Raw genomic sequence first — 23,564 nt, 5'->3', positions numbered from 1 at the left:
CTGAGCACGCTTTTCATGCAAAACTCTGTGACCTACATGACATGACCCAGCCTCCCTGCCAGCTTCCCGCCTCCAGGATGCTGTTCCAGGGGCACTCTGCCCAGCCACACAACATGCCCTCCCTTCCCTATTTTATGGCCCTTGCACTTGCTAACACCTGGATCATTCTTTTCCAAAGCTGGCCTCACCTAAGCCTTCATGATTGGGAGATAAAGGAGAAGGAACTCCTTTCTCATTCCTTACCACCTTAGTTGCTCTGTAACCCTAATAAAAATCTATAATTAATTAAGGACATTGATTCTTTTGTTATCAGTATCCCCTTCTACAGTGTAAGCTCCAAGAGGATAGAAGCCTTTTTTGTCTTGTTCTCCCAAATCCCCCACATCTGCTACATTATTTGACACACAGTGAGTGCTCAGTGCATCTCTGCTGAATAACTGAAATGAATAATCCAAGAACTGGGCTAGAAGCTCTTAATAAGTAAGTAATCTCCAAAATCACCTTCCTTCCACCCGATTCAGTATGCTGAACTCTCAACTCTGCCAAGCATGGTTGAACAAGTTGTTCCTCTGTGCCTCAGTTTCCTCAAAAGGAAAATTTCATACAATCCTGAAATCCTATGTCATTAAGAACAGTAATGCACTAGAACCAATGATCCCACTTCCCAAAAATAAATTTGCCTCTTTGGAAAACTGCATCGTTGTTTTCAAATCTTGTACTAGGACTGAGAAAGCAAGTCACTATTTCCAGCCCAGCAGCCGGAACCTAATGGTTCTCTGATGGAGGGGGAGGAGACGCAGTGTTGCTCCATCCAGCAGGGAAGCTGCTTCAGGACTGGGACAACTCCCTGAACTGGAGAGTGACCAGTGGGTGAGCTTGAACATACTGTTTCTGACTCAGGAAGCCTTTTCTCTTGTTTACATGAACAAGCACATCGGGGGGGGAGATGTTTTCCCCCTTACAACACTCGTGGCAATGAGTATTAAGCTATAATTGAGCCATTAGTCTCCATAAAACATTTTAGTACCAAAATATTTTGTAGAATTGTATTGCATTTTCTCCTGTCAACATTTGCCTGCTCTTGTTTTTATTTTTTATTTTTCTTTTCTTTCAGTTAGCGTAAAAACAAGGCCAGGGAGAAAATGTATTTTTTAATGTTCAGCTTCCCTTTGCTAGGAAGTGCAATGGCAATGCTGATTAATCAAATAATTTTGTGCATTGATTCTTTTCTCATATAGTTATGCCTAAGAGCTGTGACCAAGGCAAGCCGAGGTGGTTAGATGGGTTTCATTTCATGTTTCTGCAGGACAGAGGCACCATCAGTCTTCATCCCTTAGGACAGAAAACATCAAGTCAAGTAGTACAGCTGTGCTACGCTAAGAGGTTGAAAACCTGTGTTTGGAAACTGCACCCACTAAGTCAGATCCTCAAGTCCATTATTCCTAATCATAAACACATAGAATAAGCTCAAGACCTTAGGAGCCACCATGTACTCAACACTGTGCCAGGCATGGTGCTAAGCAGGTGAAGTGCATCGGTCATTTAATTTTTTTAAGATAAAATTCTGTGTACAAGAAACTGACAGAGCTCAGAGAGATTATGTAACTTCCCCAAGGTCACAGAGCCAACAAGTGGCTAGGCTTGGATTTGAAACATGTCAGCATTTAAAAGGAAAACAAAATATCCTGTTCTGCTACTGTTACGTACACCAAGATATCAACTGATTCTCCTCGTAATGGAACGCAGAACACATTTTAGTGTAGCTTTGCACTTCTTAAATGCAATTGCTTCCTTTTTTCCTCAAGTATACAATCATTTCTAGCTTACACAAGCCTTCAAGAAATGCTGCTTATATTGAAGAGAGTGGAGGATGTGGTAGGGACATGGTAGAGAAATTCATTCTTTCATTCAACACAGATTTTTTTCTGAGCACTGATTGAAGGTGCTAAAGGTACAACAGTGAAAACAACAGCAAAACCCCAAATCTCTGCCACCTTCAGGTAAAAGAGACCTTAAAAATGAATGTCATAAGAGCTTAGCCATACGATGCCAATAAACTGGATGGAGACCATGAAGCTAATTTCTAAAGCAGTAAGGGACTATGACTACTCTTAGGTAAAAGCTGGGAGATCCAGTTGCAAGTTCTGCTCTTCCCCTAATATAATAAAATAAATACCATTTCTTGGATAGTCATTATGTGCCAGAATATTCTATGCATTTGGTTAAGATAATATCTTTTTATCATCTCAAAATATTCCATGTTACAGACGAGAAAAATGAGATTCCAAGGCATACACTCAATGGTAAGGCTGGAATTTCAAACCAAGGTCTCATGTGGTTTCTTAGACCCTCTAAATATGCTACTTTGAGCAAGTCTGTTTATTCCTCTTCAACCCAGTCACTTCATCTGTAAAATAGGATTGCTGGATTCTAATCTTGCTAAGCTTCCCTTCAGCACCGAGCTTCCATGCATACAAGTAATCAAGAATCCTCTTAACTAGGGTCTAGACATAAAGGACTTAACACATTGCCTTGTACTTAGTGGGCTCTCAAAGAAATGGGGAAGTAATTAAGCAGTTCATTCTTTTGTTAAGGTTTTTGGAATCCTTTGGTTGTCTTTGAGACACTTAACTGATGATAAGTTCATTACTTTGGATAAGTCCTGACAATGTAATAATGATGAATCTCAATTTATACTAGCTAGATGATAATTTGTACTATGTTATATAATTACTTTGGCAGCACATCCCCATCCTAATTATGTTTCTCTCAGATATTAGAATCTATTTACATTTCCTGAGCACATAGTTTGGGCTGTAAAGAGCAGTTCATAGATATGAGTATGTTATTAAATATACACAAGAATTAATTGAGCTCTATGAGTAATCAACAATTTACTTGAGGGGGTTGCAATTTGTCTATGTCCTCAGTGTGGATGATGCCTTTTTGAGGATTCTCAAAAACCTCCGAAGAGTAGATTTGGAAAAGGACTTAAATTTGTTTCAATCTGAATTGAGAGGTAATAAAAATCACATATATGCCTCAGAAATGCTCGAATACTTAATTCGAGGTACATCAAAATTTGGCCATAAATAGATGATAAATTATCCTTGCAACAGAAGGGGGCTGGGGATTTAAAAGGAACCATTTAAAGAATTTGAAGATGTGTATATCAAAGCGTGTCTTAAGCCTATAGTGAGATCAGTGAAGCTCAGCTCTACTCAAAATTTTGAAGATGTCCACGTCCATCAGTGTGCCTGTCTCAGGGGACAGGAACCAAGGCTTCGCTCAGATTCCCTAAAGAAGGCTGAAGTAAGTTAAAAATCACTCTGTTATGTTAACCTCATCTGCTTCTTCAACCCTTCATAAATGCAAGATTTTACCAAAAGGACCCTTCCACCCTACTTTCCCCGTGACTGTCAGCCACAACATTTCTGTCATAATGGTGACTCTGTAAGATGTCAATTGCACCATTTATTCAGGCAACAGCTATTAGATGTTTCCTATGTGCTAAAGACTGTGCCAGGGGGCATAAAATACCATGAAAATTCCAGTGTTTTAGATGGAGCTGTTTGGTAGAGGACTTAGTGACTTGTGATTTGTTACAACTGTAAGATAGGAATGTCATAGCACCTGCCTCACGCGGTTTCGAGAAGAATTAAATGTGACAATGCCTATAAGGTATTAAGCCCACCACCGGTGCACGGAACATCCCACGTGTTAGAGACCAGCATCACCAGTATTATTAGTGACACGGTACTACAGAGCTACAAGGGTGACACAGCACTTCCCAACCCAACCCCCGCGCCATATCACACCAGTGGTTCCCAAACTTCCTTTCAGCCTAAATTAACAAGTCTCCCTGCCTTAGGAAGATCCTGTCCAATGTCGTTAAATCTCCGTATCAGACTTAACACATTGCATCTTCCTCCTCATCCTTCCTCCAGCGAGCCAGTTTCTCCTCCTCTCCCTGTCTTGATAACTAGAAACACCATTCAGTTACTCAAGCCAGAAACCTAGGGAATCCCCTTGACTCCCCTTCACCTTTCCTACTAGTTACTGAATGTCGTAGACTCTGCCCTCTAAATATGTTTCAGATTCTACCTCCTTTTCTCCACCTCTCTCATCATTTTCCTCCTGCACTAGAACGAAATGATCTCCCTGCCACAAGTCCCCTCTCCCTCCTTTTCTCCATCCAGCCTCCATGTAGCCTCATACAGTGTTCATTCTAAATAAAAAATCTGACTTTATCCCTCTCATGTGTGAAAGTTCCGAGTGCCCCCCTCCGTTATTGCCTTAAGTATAAAGGGTACATTGTTTAGCGTGCCATGCAGTGCCCTCCACACCTTGTGCCCACTACCACTGTAACATCAACTCTACAAAAAAATCTGTTATTATGTCTATTACACAATTGTAACAACAACAAAAACTTGTTATAATTCTTTTTACAAATGATCCTTTCTTGATGAAAGCTGATTCCATTAAAGAGATTAAAGTTCTTCCCAAACATCACTAAAGAGATTTAAAATTAAGATCTAATTAATTCAAATATCTAAAGAGATACTGTAACAGATGAGCTGTGTAGGTCTGAATTCTGGACAGAAGTGGGAAAAGTGAGTGAGGCTCCTCTCACGGTACCTGCAGCACCACCCACGGCAAAGCCTTGGACAGTGGGGCCCAGCTCTCTGGACAAGAGGCTCCCTTCAAAATAGAGAGGCAACTTACCAAGCTCTCTTGGCTTGATGGATCCATTCCTCAAAATAACGCTCCAGCTCCCGTCCTTCTAACTTTGCTCTCATATGTTTTTATTTGGATTCTTGAAGTCCAGAAGGACTTCGTGCAAAGTACTGACTTATACCTATTATCAATGAATAAACAAGCAGCACAAAGAGCCCAGGATTGAAATCAAACCTGAATAAACCTGAGTATGTATACTATAATTATACTCTCTTTCAGATCCATACATTGAGGATAACACTTCTTCCCCAGCAGTAGATAAAGAACCTATGGCAGCAGTGGCCAGGTTGTAGCACTCAGCAACCAGTAACTGTGATCATTATTCTTATGACTTAAAAATATGAGCTTGGTTAATATAAATCAGTGGTTCTCAGCTCCGGCTGTATATATCACCTGGAGAGTATTGACAGCACAGATACCAATGCCTAGAACATACACCAGACCAAATAAATCAGCGTGTTTAGGGGTGGGATACAGGCATCAGTATTTTTAAAAAGTTCTTTGGAGACGCTAACTCACTGAGAAACAATGACATAAATAATTGCTTTCTAAGCCTGGCAGTTATTAGATAAATTGGCAAAACAGTCATTCAAAACGCCAAAAAATCTGCGGATGACTTCAGGGTACTACAGATACATCATGAGACAAGCAAGACCACCGTTTAATGGCTGCATGACTGTCTCTTCCTCAGAAGTATATCTTCATGCAAATTTCAGGTGTCGTTTTTATTACCACCAGTATGAAAGAAGCTTATTGCAAAAAGATTACAGTGCAGGCAACATACTCTCTGTTAACTCTCCAGCTTCTGGATTTGTTCAGTTCTCTGCTGTGAAAACTTTTCTTCCACCGTAGTCTTTCCGATACCTCACCTTTCCACCAGTTTGCCCTGGATGTTGCAGAGAGTCTATTGTTTATGTTCATGTAATCTTCCAAAGCTCTGCTCACTCCCATTTGCCAGGTTGCCTGCTTTGTTCTGCCAAGGGAAGTCTTGTTTTCTGCTCTGTGGTCAGCAGTCTGTTCTCTTTAAATAGCATAATCTCTTCTGTTGTGCACCTGAGTGATGCCAGGTGGCTCTTCTAGTTAGATTATCTTCTGAAGCTAAACCAAACCCCATTGGTCTCCACTCCACTTATTAATATCTGTTAGGGTCAGCTTCCCTTCTCCTTCTGATCATTTGTCTGGAGAGAGAAGCTTACAAAGAAATTCAGACTGAAAGATACTCCCAAATAGTACAGCTGTTCAATTCACCAACACTTTGTGGAATATCCTTTGCTTTTTCTGATTTCACTGGGAGGCAGGAGGACTGTGGCCTGGGTTTGCAAATGGCATAGCACCACCTTCCAGTGGAAGGAAAACCCGAGACTCTCTTTGTGGGTAGCTTGTGTCTGTGTGCAGGCATGTGGTTACTGTGTGTATATGAATGGAGGGGCACAGAGAAACTGAGAAAGTTTTCAACTTTAAACAAGCCATTTCTCCTCTTGATAAATGCACTTGGTATCAATACACCAAAACTGTGCAACCTCATAGACCATAATCAGAGAACGATGAGCAAATGAGATCTGTTGGTTTCCTATTGCTGTTGCAATGAATCATCACAAATGTAGTGGCTTAAAACAATACAAATTTATTCTCTTACAGTTCAGCAGCCTAAAGTCAAGGTGTTGACAGGGCTATAGTCCTTCTGAAGGCTTCAGGAAGAATCTAATTCCTTGCCTTGTTCAGCTTCTAAAGGCTGTCATCGTTCTTCAACTTGTGGTCCCACATCACACTGAATTTTTTCCCCCCTGTTTCCATCTTCACATCACCTCTCTGCCTTGGACCCTTCTGCTTCCATCTTACAAAGACCCTTGTGATAACATTGGGCCCACCAGGATAATCCAGAATAATCGCCCAGTAAATTAAGATTCTTAACTTTATCACATCTGCAAAGTTCCTTTTGTCATGTAAAGTAACATACTAACATATTCTTAAAATAAGGATGTGGACATTTTTAGGGGACCAATATTCAGCCTACTCCATAAGGAGATGGGTAGTTTTCTATGTTATGATTTTACAGGAACCAATGCTATTTTTCTATACATTCCACTGTTACCTTTGTAGATACAGGTTATAATCATTCAGTGTTTCATGTGAGCCTTTTTTTGCACCAATAAAGGCTGATCTAAAGGGCTGCTTATACCTAGATGTTCTACTGAAGACCAGCATTAAAAATTGTGTTGCCAAAAGAGCATTTGGCTCAGAGGATAGCGTAAACGCAGCCTTAAGTACCACAGTTGGCAGCTGAGGAGGAGCTGCACCCTAGAGTTCGAACCTTCTTCTTAAAATTGCTTCTCTGAGACTTGATATTATTCAACTGGTTTCCTGAAGGTCATTCTTATGCTGAAGTAACGTATTTCTAACTTGCAGTGAAACCATTAGTTAATCCCATTGTATGTCTCACATTTGGAAGTTGTCCACTAGAAATATTGACTAGAAACCCTGTCTGATGGTTTAGAATTTATCCTGATATTAAGAAGGCTATAAAAGGAGCAATACATTTCAGAATAGTCAGTGTAAACTTCTAAGACACCTATTTTTCAGTGGAAAGAAGCAGTAATAAAAACCCTTATAAATATTACAAGAATACCTCAGAATTGCCTAGGCACACTCCAGGTTCCGTTTTAAGTTTCTGCTACTATGATAGCAGCATTATGCCAATTATTTGTGACATATGAATTGATCTTAGCAATACAGGCTGTGGGTTTGTGGAGGACTTTTTGTTGCTGTCGTCACAGCAGCGCATTGCCTTCTGGAAAATGATTGGGTTGAAATGTGATGTAGGCTCCTTTAGATACCAGGACATGTTATTGGAAGACTATTACCCAGAGATTTTCCAGGTGTCTTAGGCACCAACTGTGTCACCAACCACAGGAATTAGACTCCACAAATTATCCTCATCTAGACTTGAGTATATTCAAAACAAACTATAATACAATCTTTGTGATGCTCAGGCTGTATGGGATAACTTTACTCATCTACATCCAAGAGGTCGTCTTTGCCCAGAATGACAGGGCTAGAGCAAGAAGTGTCACTGCTATTGGGAACAAGGCCATGACAGTTCTGTTGTAAGAACCCCAGAGAGCAGCTGGTCCAAAGCAGGGCCATCATCATTAACAACTGTGTTGCAGAGTATCTTCATACCAGTGGGATCATTAGAACTGTCCTCTCAGTGAGTTTTATTCTGCTCTCTGATGATTCATTTTAACTACAAAAGAAAGAAAATAGTAATTATTTTCCAGCCACTGAAACAATAGGATAGTCTTGTGGCATTTCTACAACCATAAAATACAGAGATAGCCTTCCTGTGGGTATCAGCCACCCTTCCCCTCACTGGTTTAAGGACTATGTGATCTAAACAGAATGGGATGTCATAAAGATGCAGAGTATGCAGGATGTCTAGTATTTTGATTTTTCTCTGTGCTAGCCAGAGTTCTCCAGAGAAATAGAACCATAGGAAATACATACGAAGAGATTTATCATGAGGAATTGGTTCATATGACTATGGAGACTGAAAAGGCCCACAACCAGCCATCTGCAAGCCCAAAGACCCAGGAAAGTGTGGTGTAATTATAGTCTGAAACTGTGGGGCTGAAAACCAGAAGAGTCAATGGTGAAAAGTCTCAATTTAAGGGCAGGAGAAAGCAATGTCCCAGCTCAGGCAGGCAGGCAGGAAGCAAAAGGGGTGAATTCCTTCTTCCTCTGCCTTTTTGTTCTATTCAGGCCCTAAGTGGATGGGATGATACTCACCCCATTGAGGAGGGTCATCTGCTTTCTCAAAAGCTTATCTCATCTGGAAACACCCTCCAGTAATGTTCAGTCTGGGCACTCCTTGGTCCAGTCAGGTTGACACGCAAAATTAACCATTCCCATCTATGAGAACTTTTGAGTCCTAATGATTGATTCTGCAGGACATAGAGTATGATTAATCAGGAATGGTGTTTTGTTAGAGGCCTTTTTTGTTACTCTGACCCAATCCAGCTACATCAGATCTGAATAGTTCATTTCTCTTTGTGAGAAAAAATTACTCAGTTCTCCCAACCATGATTATTTATTTAGATCTTTATTATACAAAGCATTAAAGCATCCTAGAAAAATATGTTTGGAATAAAGTTATAAATTTTTTTTAAGGAGAAGATTTGATACCAAGGGGAAAATTAGATTAAAAAACATAAAGCTGAATGACGTTAGCATATAAAATACTTACCTATGTTCCTGACTAGTTGCTCATGGAAGAGCCACAGTTTTGACCCTAAAGTCCCTAGCAATCAAAACAAAGGCATAAACAAGGGAACTTACATAACTTTCAGTATTCATGAAAAAAGAAAAGTGTATTTATTCAGGAAAAAAAAAAATTTGTCTGGCACTGATAACCATGCCAGTCACCTGTCAAGGTGAGTGAGACCTCTTGAGGGTGACACATGTCAGTATCTTTCCCACTTCCTTGGCCAAAATCAGCCCCTTCCCCACACCCAAGACCAAGAAACCAAGAAATGCAATTGAATCATGTGCCCTTCAAGTTGCGAAACTGGCAGTGACCCTAATGGTGTTCATACAATGGGTCTTCCAAAATCAAGAAGACTGATAGTACTCAATACGTCCCTCTTACAGATACAAAATGTTACTGAAAAGGCTAGATATTAATGGTCTATCAATCTAACTGAATTATATGATTTCTAAGGGTTTTTTAGTAAGAATAATTCCTTTAGGGGACAACCATTATTAAAAGAACATATTAGTGGAAGGAATTAAGGAGAATATGCCATTAATACAAATAGTATTGACAGTCACATTCATAATTCGTGTGTACGATGTGATGTGTTTTGCACCATTAAAAATGATTTAAATAGAGACAAAACTAACCCTGAGCAATCGTGTTTTGGTAAAGTGTACACTGCCTAGGCCAGCACCTCCTGGTCAACCCATCAAAGTACAGACACAAAATTCAAAGACGGTAGTGTTGGTTAGGAAAAAGTCAGTTTTGCAAAGAACCATTTTAAAAGCCCCATCATGATTACACTTTTTATTTGAAAACCTGACATTTATCTTGATGTGACATTTTTGTAATCTCTTAATGACTTTTAGTTGAAATACCAACATGCAGAGAGAAAATCGTTGTGTGAATGCTATAAAGTGTACGGCTATTAGACAAGAGAGTAGCCAGTCCCAACCAGTCTAGAAACCATTATGGGGACAGTAGTTTAAAAAGCACCACCTTTGGTACTGTTGGCTTTATTCCTATCTGAAAGCTTCTCACTCACCTGTGCCCTAGACAGTCCACAAAGTTGACAGCTCAACAATCCATGGCTATACTTGTTTCTTAATGTCCATTTCTCAGAAATTCAAGGGAAGAACCATCAGACACTGACCCAAGCACTCGGTAGGACAGTCAAGAATGGGAATTTTTCTAGTGTATCACGTAAAAAGTGTACCTAGAGGACCCAAGGATTCTTTCTACAATTAAAGCAAGTCCATTAGCTGTTTATTCCCTGCATCTACATAACTCTTTTCTAACATAAATAAGAGACATAGCAAATGAATATCTGCTTCCAAGAATTAAAAAAAAAAAAATTAGTTGAAAGTTGCTTTTAAAAAGGCCTATGCCACACATTGTAATTGACTGCACTTCAATTAAAAAAAGAGCCCATGCCCTTATTTGGTGACCAAATAATAAAATTTAAAAAGAAAAACCAACCCATTTGAAAAGCTGAAAATTCAGATGACTTTGTGTTTTTTCAGGTTCAGAAACAGTATTTGAAACCTCAGTGTCCAAGCCTATATCTTGACATAAAACTTGCCCAGTTCCTTTTCAAGCGGTAGTCTTGGCTGCAATTACATTAATGAACAAAGTGAAAAATTGAATTCCTGACTGGCCCCAGCAGGTTACCTTTTTGTGCTCCAGTGATTTAAGAGACCCTCTAACAAGACCCCACCATGCCTGACTTTAAATGTTGTTGATGGCCCTGAAGCAGTTCTACCCTTTTAAAAATCCTTTTGTGTGTCTGGTCTTGTTATCACCATAGAAGCGACTTACACGCTGGGACCTTATGATTCACGGAGGGACCTTCCTGTCATTTGTCTTACCTTCCTGACATTAGAATTTTGCTGAATATTCCTCTGGTTTCCATATTAGGAGAGAGGCCAGAAGAAGCGTCAGATCCATGCTCATGCATGTTACATGCCATCTCTGAATACCCTCTCATTTTTTATCCCCTTTCATGTAAGATCATGCTAGTTTACATATCTTAAGCACCTTATAAAACCTCTGATAACTTGTGTTGCTTTTCCAAAGATGTTTTCAATTAATCTCTTGAACCGAAGTTACAAAAGTCCTTGTTCCTTAATGCAAATGGACATGTTTTCCACAGAGCAGTGTTTCTCATCCATTGCTGTGAAATACAGAAACCCAGACTCCACTCTCAGAAATTCTAATTCAGGATACCTCTGGGATGGAGTCCAGAATATCTGATTTTAAAACTTCCAGAGGGGATTCTCATTTGCATCCAGAATTTGTCAGAGTTAGGGGGAAAACTGTCTTGAAAATTTGATTTCTGAGTCTTCTCCATTCACTTCTATGCAAATACCAAAAAAAAAAAAAAAAAAAAAATCAGGACCCAAGTACTCCTTTGGTGACCTGCCTCAAGGAAGGTGATACTCTTGATTTAAAAAAATTAATGATAATATCTTATCTACAAAACGTTTGCCACTGTTTCTTCTCAATGAACACCATTTCCAGGAATCCAAAAGTAAGATCACAGTTTAAGAAACTGCTTCTACCCAGAACACACGTCCTTTCTGTCTACGTCCTTTTTGCCCTTTCCAACCAAATAAAAACAATCTGCACAATGTTTGAAACTATCAAGATCCCAATTAGGTAACCGAATCAGAATTAAGAGGCAGATGAGTATGTATAAAAATAGTCCCCAGCCTTCTATCTGTAGGCAATCCTCTTTTTCTCCACTCATTCTATGGGATAAAATGGGAAGAGGGTAGAGAGAAGGGTTTAAGAGATATACATATTTATAAACCCTCATTTAAATATATCTACATATCAGTATTGCCAGTTCAACATCTAATGAGTTTTACTCTGAGGTGTTAAGTACTCTGAGGTGTTAAGGAGATCAATAATATATATATCTAAGCATGGGATTACTCAGAAGCCTAGGCAGAGGGAAGGCAGAACTCTGTACTGTTATGGATAATTCCAGATATAAAATTGGTTGAGCATTTTTAATTTTTTTAAATTTGAACATCAGACTTCCATGAAGGTCAAACATAGCATAATGAAAGAGCATTGGATGGAGGTTAGTGGCCTGGGACCTAGCTCCACATCAATCACAGACTTGTCTCAGATTTCTGATCTACTGAGTCTATGAATTTCCAAAGCCCCTTCCTTTTCTATATCCCTATTGCAGTGAACTATTAACTGTCTATTTCTTATTATAATTCTGTTTCTGACTCTTTTCCTTTGTCTGTCTTTCACAGATCCTGTTCATGGGCATGATGACTGAGTACTATCACTACTTTTTCACAACCCTGGTAAGCATTTCCTGTTGAAATGTATTCCACACTATAAAGAAATCTTCAATTATTTCAAAGTCAGCCCGCCAGTGTCAAAGCTATTGTCATGGAGATCTGCTCTACTTTCCTAAGAATCCTCTAAATCCAGAAATGCTTAATAGCAGATCTTTCCTTCCCTTTCTTCCTTTCTTTCTTCCTTCCTTTCTTTTTCTTCCTTCCTTCCTTCCTTTCCCTTCCTTCCTTCCTTCCTTTTCTTCCTTCCTTCCTTTTCTTTCTTTCTTCCTTTTCTTTCTTTCTTTCTCTTTTTTCTATCTCTTCTTTCTCTCTTTCTCTCTCTCTCTTTCTTTCTTTCTTTCTTTCTTTCTTTCTTTCTTTCTTTCTTTCTTTCTTTCTTTCTTTCTTTCTTTCCTTCCTTCCTTCCTTCCTTCCTTCCTTCTTTCCTTCCTCACTAGCATCAATATATGTGCATCCAGAAAGGAATTAAAACTTCCATTAAATACAAACTGCCAAAGTACAAACTATTAATAAAGAAGAATTATATACATCCTCTATATATGTTAGAGGGCACACCAAAGTATATCTTGGCGCTCTTTGATCTGATGTGATTTCCCTGTCTGTATCCAGTAGACAGCTGGGCTAGCCAGGGGTCACCTGTCAGATGTTTTGAAGACCACCAAGGAGAGGAGCTTGGGAGATGCTTTGTACATTTAACTTTCTTCTTCATAAGAAAAATCATGGCTCTAAGCCTGAGAAATTTGAAACTATAATACCTTAAATTTTGAGAGATTATCAGATCAAGGGAGAACAATTTAGGCATTTAACACATCAAAATGATGTGATAGCTCTCAACCACACACACACACACACACACACACACACACACGCACGCACACACACACTGCACCCCTCCCAACACACATACTCCACTCTCATACGAGAAGGAAACACAGAACCAACCTCCATTTATAATCTGTAAAACTGTGTTGACTAAAATCTGCCCAGATTGGGGAGATTCAGTAAAAGTACCATGTTACCAAGTAAAACTCACAAAGCAGGCTGGTGAAGTAGGAAAATCACAGAATTTGAAACAAGGACCAGGCATGTATTATACACATACTTCTAGAAGCAGTAAATTCCATTCCTGACTCAAGAATCCCTGAGAACATGAAAAGCTGCAGAGGACATCATGAGACAAATGCTTTGGGGCAGTTGTCAGAATCATCACTGTTCCTGAGCTTGGAGGAAAGATGCAGGGCAGGGCAGAAGTTCCTGAACTACAGCTTCTGTGGTCCCCTCATTGACATCCTGCTCAGGTCCTCTGTCAGAACAGTCGAGGGAAACCCTGGCAACTGGGAAGTGTCTCGCTCTGCTCACAAATATGGTCCTTCCCCATCACCATGAACACGTAGATCTTCCTCAAAGTGACATGGCCATCTGCCTCAAAGCTTTCTCTCACCTCCTGGTGTACACACCCTTAAGATCTGGGGTTTGTTGAAATTTGAGAAAGAGTATGAACAATGAAACCTAAGAAGGCTAGTCTTCAATGGAAGGACAAACCAGTTGCCCTCATACCCTTTCTTTCTTCATTTTCTGAAACAAGGAGATGTTGAAAACTGGACCTTGAACTTTCCTCATTCTGTATTACATAGAAACCTCAATTTGGGGGTCAAGCTAATTTTGAACATGTTTGACATGTTCATTTTAGCACATTGTATTTATGTGCTGTTGAATTCATAAACGATTCACTTTACCTCCTGTAAGTTTCTGTCTGAACCCCTGCAGCTTGAGTTATTTTCCTTCTATTCACTGTGTGTTTTAAAGGAATCATTCTTTCTTGGGTCTTATTCTTTAATTTGATTCTTTAAGCAATTTCCTTTGGTTTTATCTGCATTCTGCCATGCTTTGCTTTTATATTCTTCCCATTTTTGCTCATGACTATTAATAAAACTTAAAGAAGAAAAAAAATAGTTACTTAGTGCGAGGAAAAAATATAACTCTTTAAAAGGCACTGTACTTTTTCTTATATGAGCCAGGAATTAAAAGCTACGCTCTTTTAGTTCTACAGTCTAATCCAAAATTATCTTGGGAAGAAGTAGTGATGTAGGAAAGAGTTATTCGAAAGAATAAACGTGTATGCATCTTCTGCACAGTCAAATCATGGAGTGTTTCCGAAGCTACTTCTCTTTAGCAACCACTGTCATTACTGATGGTGTACTGATGATGTCTCGTATTGTACTTGCATAAAGCATTTACATTGTTAGGAAATTTTTACCGAAGTTTTTTTTTTCTTTTATCTCCAGTGAAATGCTATTTTGAAAGTTTGATTTATTCTTAAATGTGAGAAATGTTTAATAACATCTTTTAGAATCTAACCTTTCTTTATAGGAGAAAAGTTGAAATTATCACATACATCTATTTTAAATGTGAGCCAACATAAATTTCTGGTTTATACTCAGCCTCATTTGTAATGGGAAACACTGCAGTGGGTTAAAGGTTTTTGTATTTTCCCTCCTGCAATATTTTCTAGAAGGGGACAAATTCTACTTTTAAGATACTCATGTCCACACAACTATAGGCTGCAGTTTATTCTCTGAGAACCGTGAGGTTCTTACTCTGAGCTTATGTCCAGTGAGCATTCTTCATGCCCTCATTGTATGGGACATGAGTTATTTTCAGTGAGCCAGGGAGTGGTTTTTTTCTTTTCTTCTGAGAGTGATCTTCCCGTCAAATGAATATGCAAGTTCCAAAGTCTTTGCAAGACTCAAAGCAGCCTGGGGCAGCAAGATATGATGGAGAAAGGTTGTATTGCCACTGATAAGTGAATCATTCTCACGACAGTCACATCACCACTCAGAATCCCAGTTTCCTCATCTAGAAAATAATGGCAATGAACCAAATGGACACAAAAATCCCTCCCAACTCCCCTAGACACAGAATTCTCTGGCTTCTCAGAATGTCACGTACTGTGCTCAAGGGCATACTAATTATTGGCAGCTAAATTCCTGTTCTTGGTTTATACAAACTCTAACAGTATTGCAAAAAAAGGATGAAAATGGAAACTGATCACTGCCTTAGAATTTGTCAGGCAGCATGCAAATGAAAACAATGGAAAATGTTCTTTTATAGAGACCGTATGTGATGGTGGCTGCCATTTCTGTTTCAATCTATTTGTTGCTTCTACCATTATTAGTTCTCTTTTGCGTAAAGAGCACTGAAAATGTTAACTCTTTCTACTTTTATCATTTTTAATACTGCGCAGGACTTATTTGCTTTAGATCTGGAACTCTATAGGTACAGTGGTGTTAATATGACTGGGTTTCGGCTGCTTAATATTGACAACCCCTACGTGTCATCCATCATTGAGAAGTGGTCCATGGAGAGACTGCAGGCCCCACCCAGGCCCGAGACTGGCCTTTTGGATGGCATGATGACAGTAAGTAGTTTTAAAATAAAATCATCTGAGAGATTGACTTTCTTAGAGGTTAGGTTAAGAATCTCGTATGCCTTCTATAGTGCGAGGAAAAAGTGTTACAACCTGCGCCTCGACTTGTATGAGAGAAGAAGGAAAGGTTTTATGTATTTTGAAAGCCTGTGCATGGCTACTATCAAAAACTGCTATTTTCAGCTTCCTGACAGTAATGGACTCAGATAAAAACAGCAAAACGAAACAAAACAAACAGTTAACATGAGTAGCCACTACTGTCAGCCAAATGGAGACAAAGCAGAAACCAAAGCAAGGGTAAGTAGGGAGAGGGTTCCCCCTGGGAATGTGGCCTTGGGTAGGAAGGAGTGTTAAGGGAAAGCACGTTGCCTATGAAAGTTCTGCAGAACCAGTGTGCCTTCCTCGCTTCTGCCACCTTTCAGCCAGCAGAAGCACATGCAGAAAGGTCCAAATTCCCATACAGGCAGCGCACTCACATTCTTCCTGTCCTGGGTACCTGGAGGCACACCTTTGCAGACGCTGACAGTGCTTCACACCAACCGTATGTTGCTCACAAAGCAGATGCCAAGGCTGCCTCCTGAGGAGAGAGAGGTGCTCTGCTGAACAGATACATTGCAAACTGCCTCATCACAGAGCGTCCCAGTAACATCATTTGTCTCTTGTTGTCAAACGCACCCACCTTTGCTTTACTTCTCTAATGAAGCTCCCTGTGTGATGGAAGAAAATTGCAGGAAATAAAAAAAAAAGATTTCTGTGTCGGAACAGTGTCATCCAAGGGAAAAGATATTGGGAGTGTGGGCAGGTAATAGCGTTTTAAATTGGCATAGTGTTTCATTCTCTGTTCCCAACATCGGGAGAAGCACACTTGCTTTTAAGATGCAATTTACCGATAACTGAAAGGTATCATCTCACAGAGAAATAAACTTGGGATTCCTTTTCTTTTTCTACCTTTTTTTAAAATGAGGAACAAGTGAAAAAAAAAAAAAAGAAAGAAAGAAATGAATAAACTAAGTGGTTCTGGATGATCCTATGTTCAAGGTCCCTGACTGTTTTTTAAACCTGAAATATCTCCTAAAATATACAAAGCGATCTGAGTGATACTGATGGAAAACATTTTTGTACAAATGAGCCTTGGGATGATTGGAAACGTTGCTTTGAATAAGCATAAGTGGAGAATATCCAGGGAAACACGAGGCTTCTGAAAGGGAAGAAGGAAAGGGAAAGAAAGAAAGAGAAAGAGAAGGAGGGAGGGAGGGAGGGAAAGAGGGGGAAAGAGAGAGACAGATAGAGAGAGATGCTAATATGTTGGTTTTTCTCTTCTTCCTTCTGGATTTCTAATTCCATTGTGCTCAAATATGGTTTGATATGTTTCACTAAAAGAGTTATAGTTTGGAGCTATATCAACAGACTGTGGATCATACCAAACATTAAACATTCATCACAAGTATGGATTAACTTACCAAGAAAAAAGTGTGTCTGTTCTCTTCAGTTATACTGAGGTGACAGAACAGTTTGTACACAAGGACTAAGACGAGGGAAACCACTGAACGAGGGGGACAGGCCATGCCACTCACACCCGGTCAGGCCTGGCATGAAGCATGGCAAACAGCAGGGAGCATGGCAGAGCCGAGTCCCTGTGGATGGACGAGACCCCATTCTGGTCTAGAATCTATTACTGTCTTCTCACCCGACCCGCGGGGTTTCTGCTATGACTGTTGCTGTTATTATTACTACTATTATTATTATTATTAATTATCATCATCATCATCATTATTATTAAACTACAGAAAGGAAGATGGGGACTTCGAGGAGGGCAGTTCGCCAGGCGCTGTAAGTGAGCAGAGCAGCTCGGGCAGGTCACAACAATATGGGTCCAAAGTAAGCGGTAGCTCTCAGTGCCCACGTGACGTTGGCTCCCATAGTCATGCAGACAGAGCTTTGAAACTGATCCCGTGGAACATAATGCTGACCTGTATTTATCCAAAGAGTCCGTTTTGCAGTTCACTGTTTCCTTTTGGCATCTAGTCGAGGTGGCTGATTTGGGGGTGTAGAAACAGAGTCACAGAAAGGTTAAAGGGCAGGTAGAAGGGCACCCGATGGACTGATCATTGAGTTGGGAGAGCACACCCCGAGTCTCCAAGCCCGGGACTAGGGATAACAAATCTGCACTCAAATTGCCTCTGTCTTCAAACTCTTTCTTCTCTGCCTTAAAGATAAAAAGCCCTCTGGTTTCAATCCTACTGGGTCTATTATAGGTATGTGTATATATAGCTCAGGTCCTGCATTTCTTTTGTTCTTGCCTCTCTAGCATTTGCTGCTTCCAATTCCTAGAACCTTCCCCTATTCAGGTTTGCTCAAATGCTGCCTCACTGGAGAGGCCTTCTATGAACCACTCCCCTGTTATCCCCTCTCCCCTAACATGCTTCACTTTTCTTTGTGGCCCTTATGATTTAATGTGTTGTATTTAGACTTGTTTGTTTATGCCTTTTCCTATGAAAATGTAAACTTCATGAAGTTATAAACCTTGTCTTGTTGTGCTTGGCTCTATCCTCAGCACCAGGAAAGGGCTTGCACAAAGCAGGCCTTCAATAAACATGTATTTAATAAAGGAATTAATGTACTAAATAAATATGAATTTAGTTTCTACTAGGACTCAAGATGTTAAATGAAAAACATCCAAGTAGCCCTGAAATAATTCTGCAAAAGTCCAAAGAAAGCCTCTATAAATAAGAAATAAGAATGATTAGTAAAGACAGAGATTATTCTAAAGCAATATTATTTCAAAAAATAACCATAGACTAACCACTATTAATATTTAAGTAATACCCTTACTACAATAGGATCGCTTTCTCCAAAATCACACGCATTATCCACCATTCTCTGAAGTGAATTTACCTGTAGCCCTGTATAGTCATATTTTTGTCTGTGCCACATACATATATAGATGTCCACATGCATATAAAACACAGGGTTTTGTTTAACATATGTATTTTTACTTCCCATCTACTTACTCATTTTCCTCTTTAATATTTTAACTATTAAGAATTTCTTAGAGCTCTGTACACTTGAAAACATCTTCAAAGAACACTATTGTGTCAAAACACATCCAAACCTGAAAATAAATAAGTCATTGTCTAAATCCAAAAATTTTGACTTCAGACTTAAGAACCATGGCTTTAATTAAAAGAAAAATATTAACTTTAAAAACAGGCATAAAATTCAAGTTAGTTAAGAAACCTGTGACTGAGTTAATAGAGTTCAAAAATAGTGAAACTCATTATTTAAAACATCTTGAGATTTTTTTTAAAAAGGCTAGGAGGTTTCATCAACTGAAGTATTAATTAACTTGGTAGAAGTCTGGAGTGATTTTGTAAAATCAACTTCATTCTTTTTCGCTATGTATAAATTTCTCTCAGCACTTGGGCTAATTCGACCTATTGGCTTTTGGATAGACTGGGGTGATGGAGTGGTCCGTTCTCAGATGGGTGCTTCTCCATCATTCTGTTATCTGCCTTCCCAGCTCTTCAGATGCATTCACAACATGAAGTTAAGTCAGCACCCTTATCTTACATGTAAGTGCTTCTTATAATCATGATCCACGGAGAAGACAATTTTGAGTGTCCAACTTGAGCATCCACCTTGCGTGACCACTGCTACCGCTGTGATGAGGGACAGGAAGCAGTGGGCTTTGGTAGAAAAAGCAAGATCTTTCCAGATAAAGGAAACCTAATTTTCAGTCCTTGCTATACCCCTAAATAACTAAATAACCTGTTATTTAACCTGTCTGAGCCTGCTTGCTCATGTGTAAATCTGTATAATAATACTTTATAATGTTACTTTGCTGATTAAATTAGGTGACATATACAAAGCCTTCAGGAAACAGAATTGAATTTACTTGACGCTACCTGCTGTTTGGCCAATTTGTAGTCACTAAAAGAAGAACAAAAGACATTCTGAAATACAGAGGCAGAATCCTTATTGTGTCCTGTTCAAGGCAGAACCCATTTGTTAACATTCCTCAATTTGCACATGTAGCCCAAAAAGGCCTCTTAGCTGAGACCTGTGTGACCCTGTATGACCAGTGGAATCACCCAGGTCTGTTTTCCAACTCCACATACAGTCCTGTTTTCCCTACCCCTGTCTCTTTCAAAAGCTGGCAAATACTCACTGGGATTCACAATGTGCCAGCCTCTGTGCTGGCCTCACTGGACCTGCTGGAGCTGTTGTCCTAGTTACTGCATTTCTAGATTGTGAGTACGTGGTAATATCCTCACTATTTTGCACAACCTGTTTCCAAACCCCAGCTCATTTGCAGGTTGCTCTTCTTAGCTTCCTGAGTGCTCTTCGCCTCTCCCACCACTTTGGCTCCGTCAGAAGCATCCACCCCCACCAGCCTGTGCTCCCTTGTAGGGCTCATGGAGGCAAAACGCTGGCCTTCCTATCCGTATCAGAATCCTCATCATTTCAAGAGGCACATCTCAGAAAAGAGAGAAACCAGCTAACTCACACTAAGAGGAAAATTCCTGCTAGCTCTCTGCTGTGGGTGAGATATTTGCATCGTAGCAGAGGAAACTGTGAATACTATGTAAGAAAAGAAGTTCAGGAAATGAAGGGAATGAGGTGTTATTTGATAGTATTTCCCTCCTAGAGAACTGACTTGTCCATCCATGCCAGGTTAGGTGAGAATATTTCCAAATATGGAGAGATGGAGAATCTATACCTTTTGCTCATTTGCTTTCCAAAGATTAGGTCTCCCTTCAGCACCCTGGTCTCTTCTAGCTTTTTCCAACAACAGTTATATACCAGGCAGGCAAAAAAATGTGGGGACTCTGTAAGGCCATGTTGTTTGGTTAGTCCTCACCCTAAGGTGATACAGCATCTCACTGGTTTGCCTTGGCATCCCCAAGCCCACATTCAGATGTGATGATTTGCTAGAAGGACTCACAGAAGTCAGAAAAGGTGTTACACTCACAGTTACAATTTATTACAGCCAAAGGATACAGATTAAAATCAGCAAAGGAAAAAGTCACAAAAGACCAAGTCCAGGAGCAACATGCAGGAGCTTCTTCTTTGCCAGGAGAGCTGCACTGATGTGCTTTATATTCTCAGCAAAGATGTGTGATATCACATATGAAGTGTTGCCAACCAGGGAAGCTCACCTGAGCCTCAGTGTTTGGGGATTTTATGGGTGGGGGGAATCAGTCACATAAGCATAGAGCACCCACCCAGCTTCGTTAGTCTCCAGCCACTCCAGAGGTCACACTGATATGGCCCGGCCCAGAGCCCCCGGTGAGCAAATATTCACTGTAAATCACATTGTTAGCATAAACTATCTACAGTACCCAAAGATACCCTGATCAGGCAGGGTATTCCAAGGAGGTAATCTCCCAGAAGCCAGTGAAAGGCTAGTCCTTCCTTTGGGATGTGCAGGGTTTGATGAGTCTGAACACTTTGAGTTAATCCTTTATTGTGCATCACTGTAATAACCCAAGCATTGTGCACTGGAGAGAAGCTCACTTTCTGTATGCTTGTTTCGTGATCCATATTGTTGTAAAAAGATTCTCTTAGAGGCATTGAGCATCTGTGGTGTCATCCAGGCTTTAGACGTAAATAAAACGTGAACACAAACACATTTGGAAAAATAAAATTTGAAATACAAGCCAACTTTTTTTTTTTAATTTACCTAAAATGACTTGAGAGTTGTTGTTTGGCAAATAGACCTCTAGCACAAAACTGGAAAGGGGAGGAAATTCAGTGGTAGTTTATTATGCTATAAATAAAAAAAAACTTGGAGTAAACATCTCTTCAATCTAAGAAAGCATTGTATGACAAGGGGCAGCATAGTTTTAGGATAAATAATTTTCTTCTTTGAATTTGAAAAGCATTGATCAGACCTATGTTTTTGAACCATGTTCTTACCCAGCCCAGTGTAGAGACAACGTTGATAAAGAAAGTTAAAATCCTAGTCTTTAAGTTAATGGAAAAGTTAGATCATTGGAATTCCTCTCCTCACACTTCTCTGTCAAATCAACCAATCAGCCACTTAGTGAATATACATACAAAGGTGTAAAAAAATAAAAAAGGAATATTCCGCTGCTAAGCATGTCCAAGCCCCCATCACATGATGATGAAAGACATGAGTTCTGGAAGTTAAGCTTCCACCCTGAGATGGGATCCTCGTTCCCTGCAACTGGCTACATAACTCTAGGCAAGTGATTGACGTTATTCTGTAAACTTCCAAGCCTCAATTTCTCTCTCCATAAAATGGGGACAAAACCTACTTCAAAGGCTTAATTTTAGTAATTAAAGGTGATAACATCTGTAAAATACTTACAGTGCCCGTTATGTAGTTAATTGTCAATGAATACTGACCTTTGTTGATCTGTTGTTATAATCATTAAATCACCAGACAAACACTTGGTTTAGAGGCAGCTCAGCTTTGCAGTTGGCAGCATGAACTCTAGCACCAACTCCCTGCATTTGAATCTTGGCTTTCCCACCACCAGTTTGGGGACCCCACTGAACCTTGCCAGTTCTTTACCCATAAAGGCATGCAGGTTATGGTGAAGATTCAATGTTTTGCAAAATATTTAGAATGGCACCTGACATATAATAAGTGCTCAACAAATGTCAGCTATTGTTATTGATTGTTATAAAAGTCTCATTCTGTCAGTAGATTGAGGGTGGCCTTATAGTAGTCACTTAATTCCCCTGAACCTCAGCTTTCTCATCTGCAAAATGGATTATATCAGTTTTGAACTGAAATCATCAGAATATTTTAAAGCTTTAACAATCATCACCACCATCACCAATCTAACTTCTACATGTCAATCTTGCAAATATGAGTGGAACAGTTCATCATGTGCACCCTTCAATAGCTCAGCAGGTACCGTGAAGAACTGCAGATGGGACTTGTTTAGAAACACAGCATAAAACCTTGAAATTATACAGTTCTCACAAAAGTATATTTTATTTTAAGCATGAAATAACATTAATTCCTTCAGTAAACATTTATCAAACAACTTTTATGTGCCAAGAACTGTGCTAGCCACTAAGAAAATGAAGTTGAGCAGTTTCTACAAAGAAACCTACATTCTTACTGAGAAACAGATGTGAAAACAAATGGCTACGACGCTACTGCGTGGAAAATGCAATTTTAGCGATTGCACAGAATAGTAAGTATTCAACGCAGAGATATTCTCTGGACTCAAAAACTGACGGAATGCAAGATGGAGTTCCCCTTATCTTCTCTTTCTACCTCCATCAAGACATGTTCAAAAATGCACAGTAAATGTTGAATGAATCCATTGATTTCGGAAAACCACGTGATAGTCTTCCTTCTATGACCTGGATTCTTGGTTTAACGCTACCAATTATTGGCTACATGTGTGACCCTACACAAATCAATATACCGTCTACAGGTCGGTGTCCTACATAATAAAGTTTTATCCATCTGTTCTGCTTTATTTGGTGGGGTTATCAAGAGTTTCAAGTGAGCTAATATGTTCGAAGTTGCTATGAAAACCCTCAAGTAAAATATGAAAGTATTATAAGATTTTATCCTTCAAGAAAACCATAGGGCAGGAGAGTGTACAAAATGCTGGAGGTATTATGTGAAATTTTGCAGATGAGAGAAATTTCATGAGGAATCAAGGAACTACACGCCCAGCCCACAAAAGGAATGACTACTTGAAGTCTCTATCAGGAAAGCAAGTGCTAACAAGAACATACAATTTCTGAGCAAGTTACACATGTCTGTTCTTCAGAGGGTCTCCCCAAATCTGCTGTTGAGTCTCATTCCATGACTGCAACCTTCTTGACTCTGGTA

The 23,564-nt window shown here is 39.6% G+C and overlaps 1 protein-coding gene across 4 annotated transcripts in view; it reads left to right on the top strand.

Annotated features, from left to right (window-relative positions):
• GRIK1 (glutamate ionotropic receptor kainate type subunit 1) overlaps nucleotides 1–23,564 on the top strand; it is a 354,685-nt gene that overhangs the window by 234,471 nt on the left and 96,650 nt on the right. For all 4 annotated transcript variants that reach the window (XM_010977372.3, XM_031458530.2, XM_064496747.1 and 1 more), the window contains exons 5-6: nucleotides 12,259–12,312; nucleotides 15,554–15,727. In XM_010977372.3, coding sequence (XP_010975674.2) covers nucleotides 12,259–12,312; nucleotides 15,554–15,727 — 228 coding nt within the window. The remainder of the gene's footprint in view (nucleotides 1–12,258; nucleotides 12,313–15,553; nucleotides 15,728–23,564) is intronic.

This window comes from Camelus dromedarius, chromosome 2 (assembly GCF_036321535.1).
Source record: "Camelus dromedarius isolate mCamDro1 chromosome 2, mCamDro1.pat, whole genome shotgun sequence".
NCBI lineage: Eukaryota > Metazoa > Chordata > Mammalia > Artiodactyla > Camelidae > Camelus > Camelus dromedarius.
This window is presented reverse-complemented; position numbering and strand designations above follow the sequence as displayed.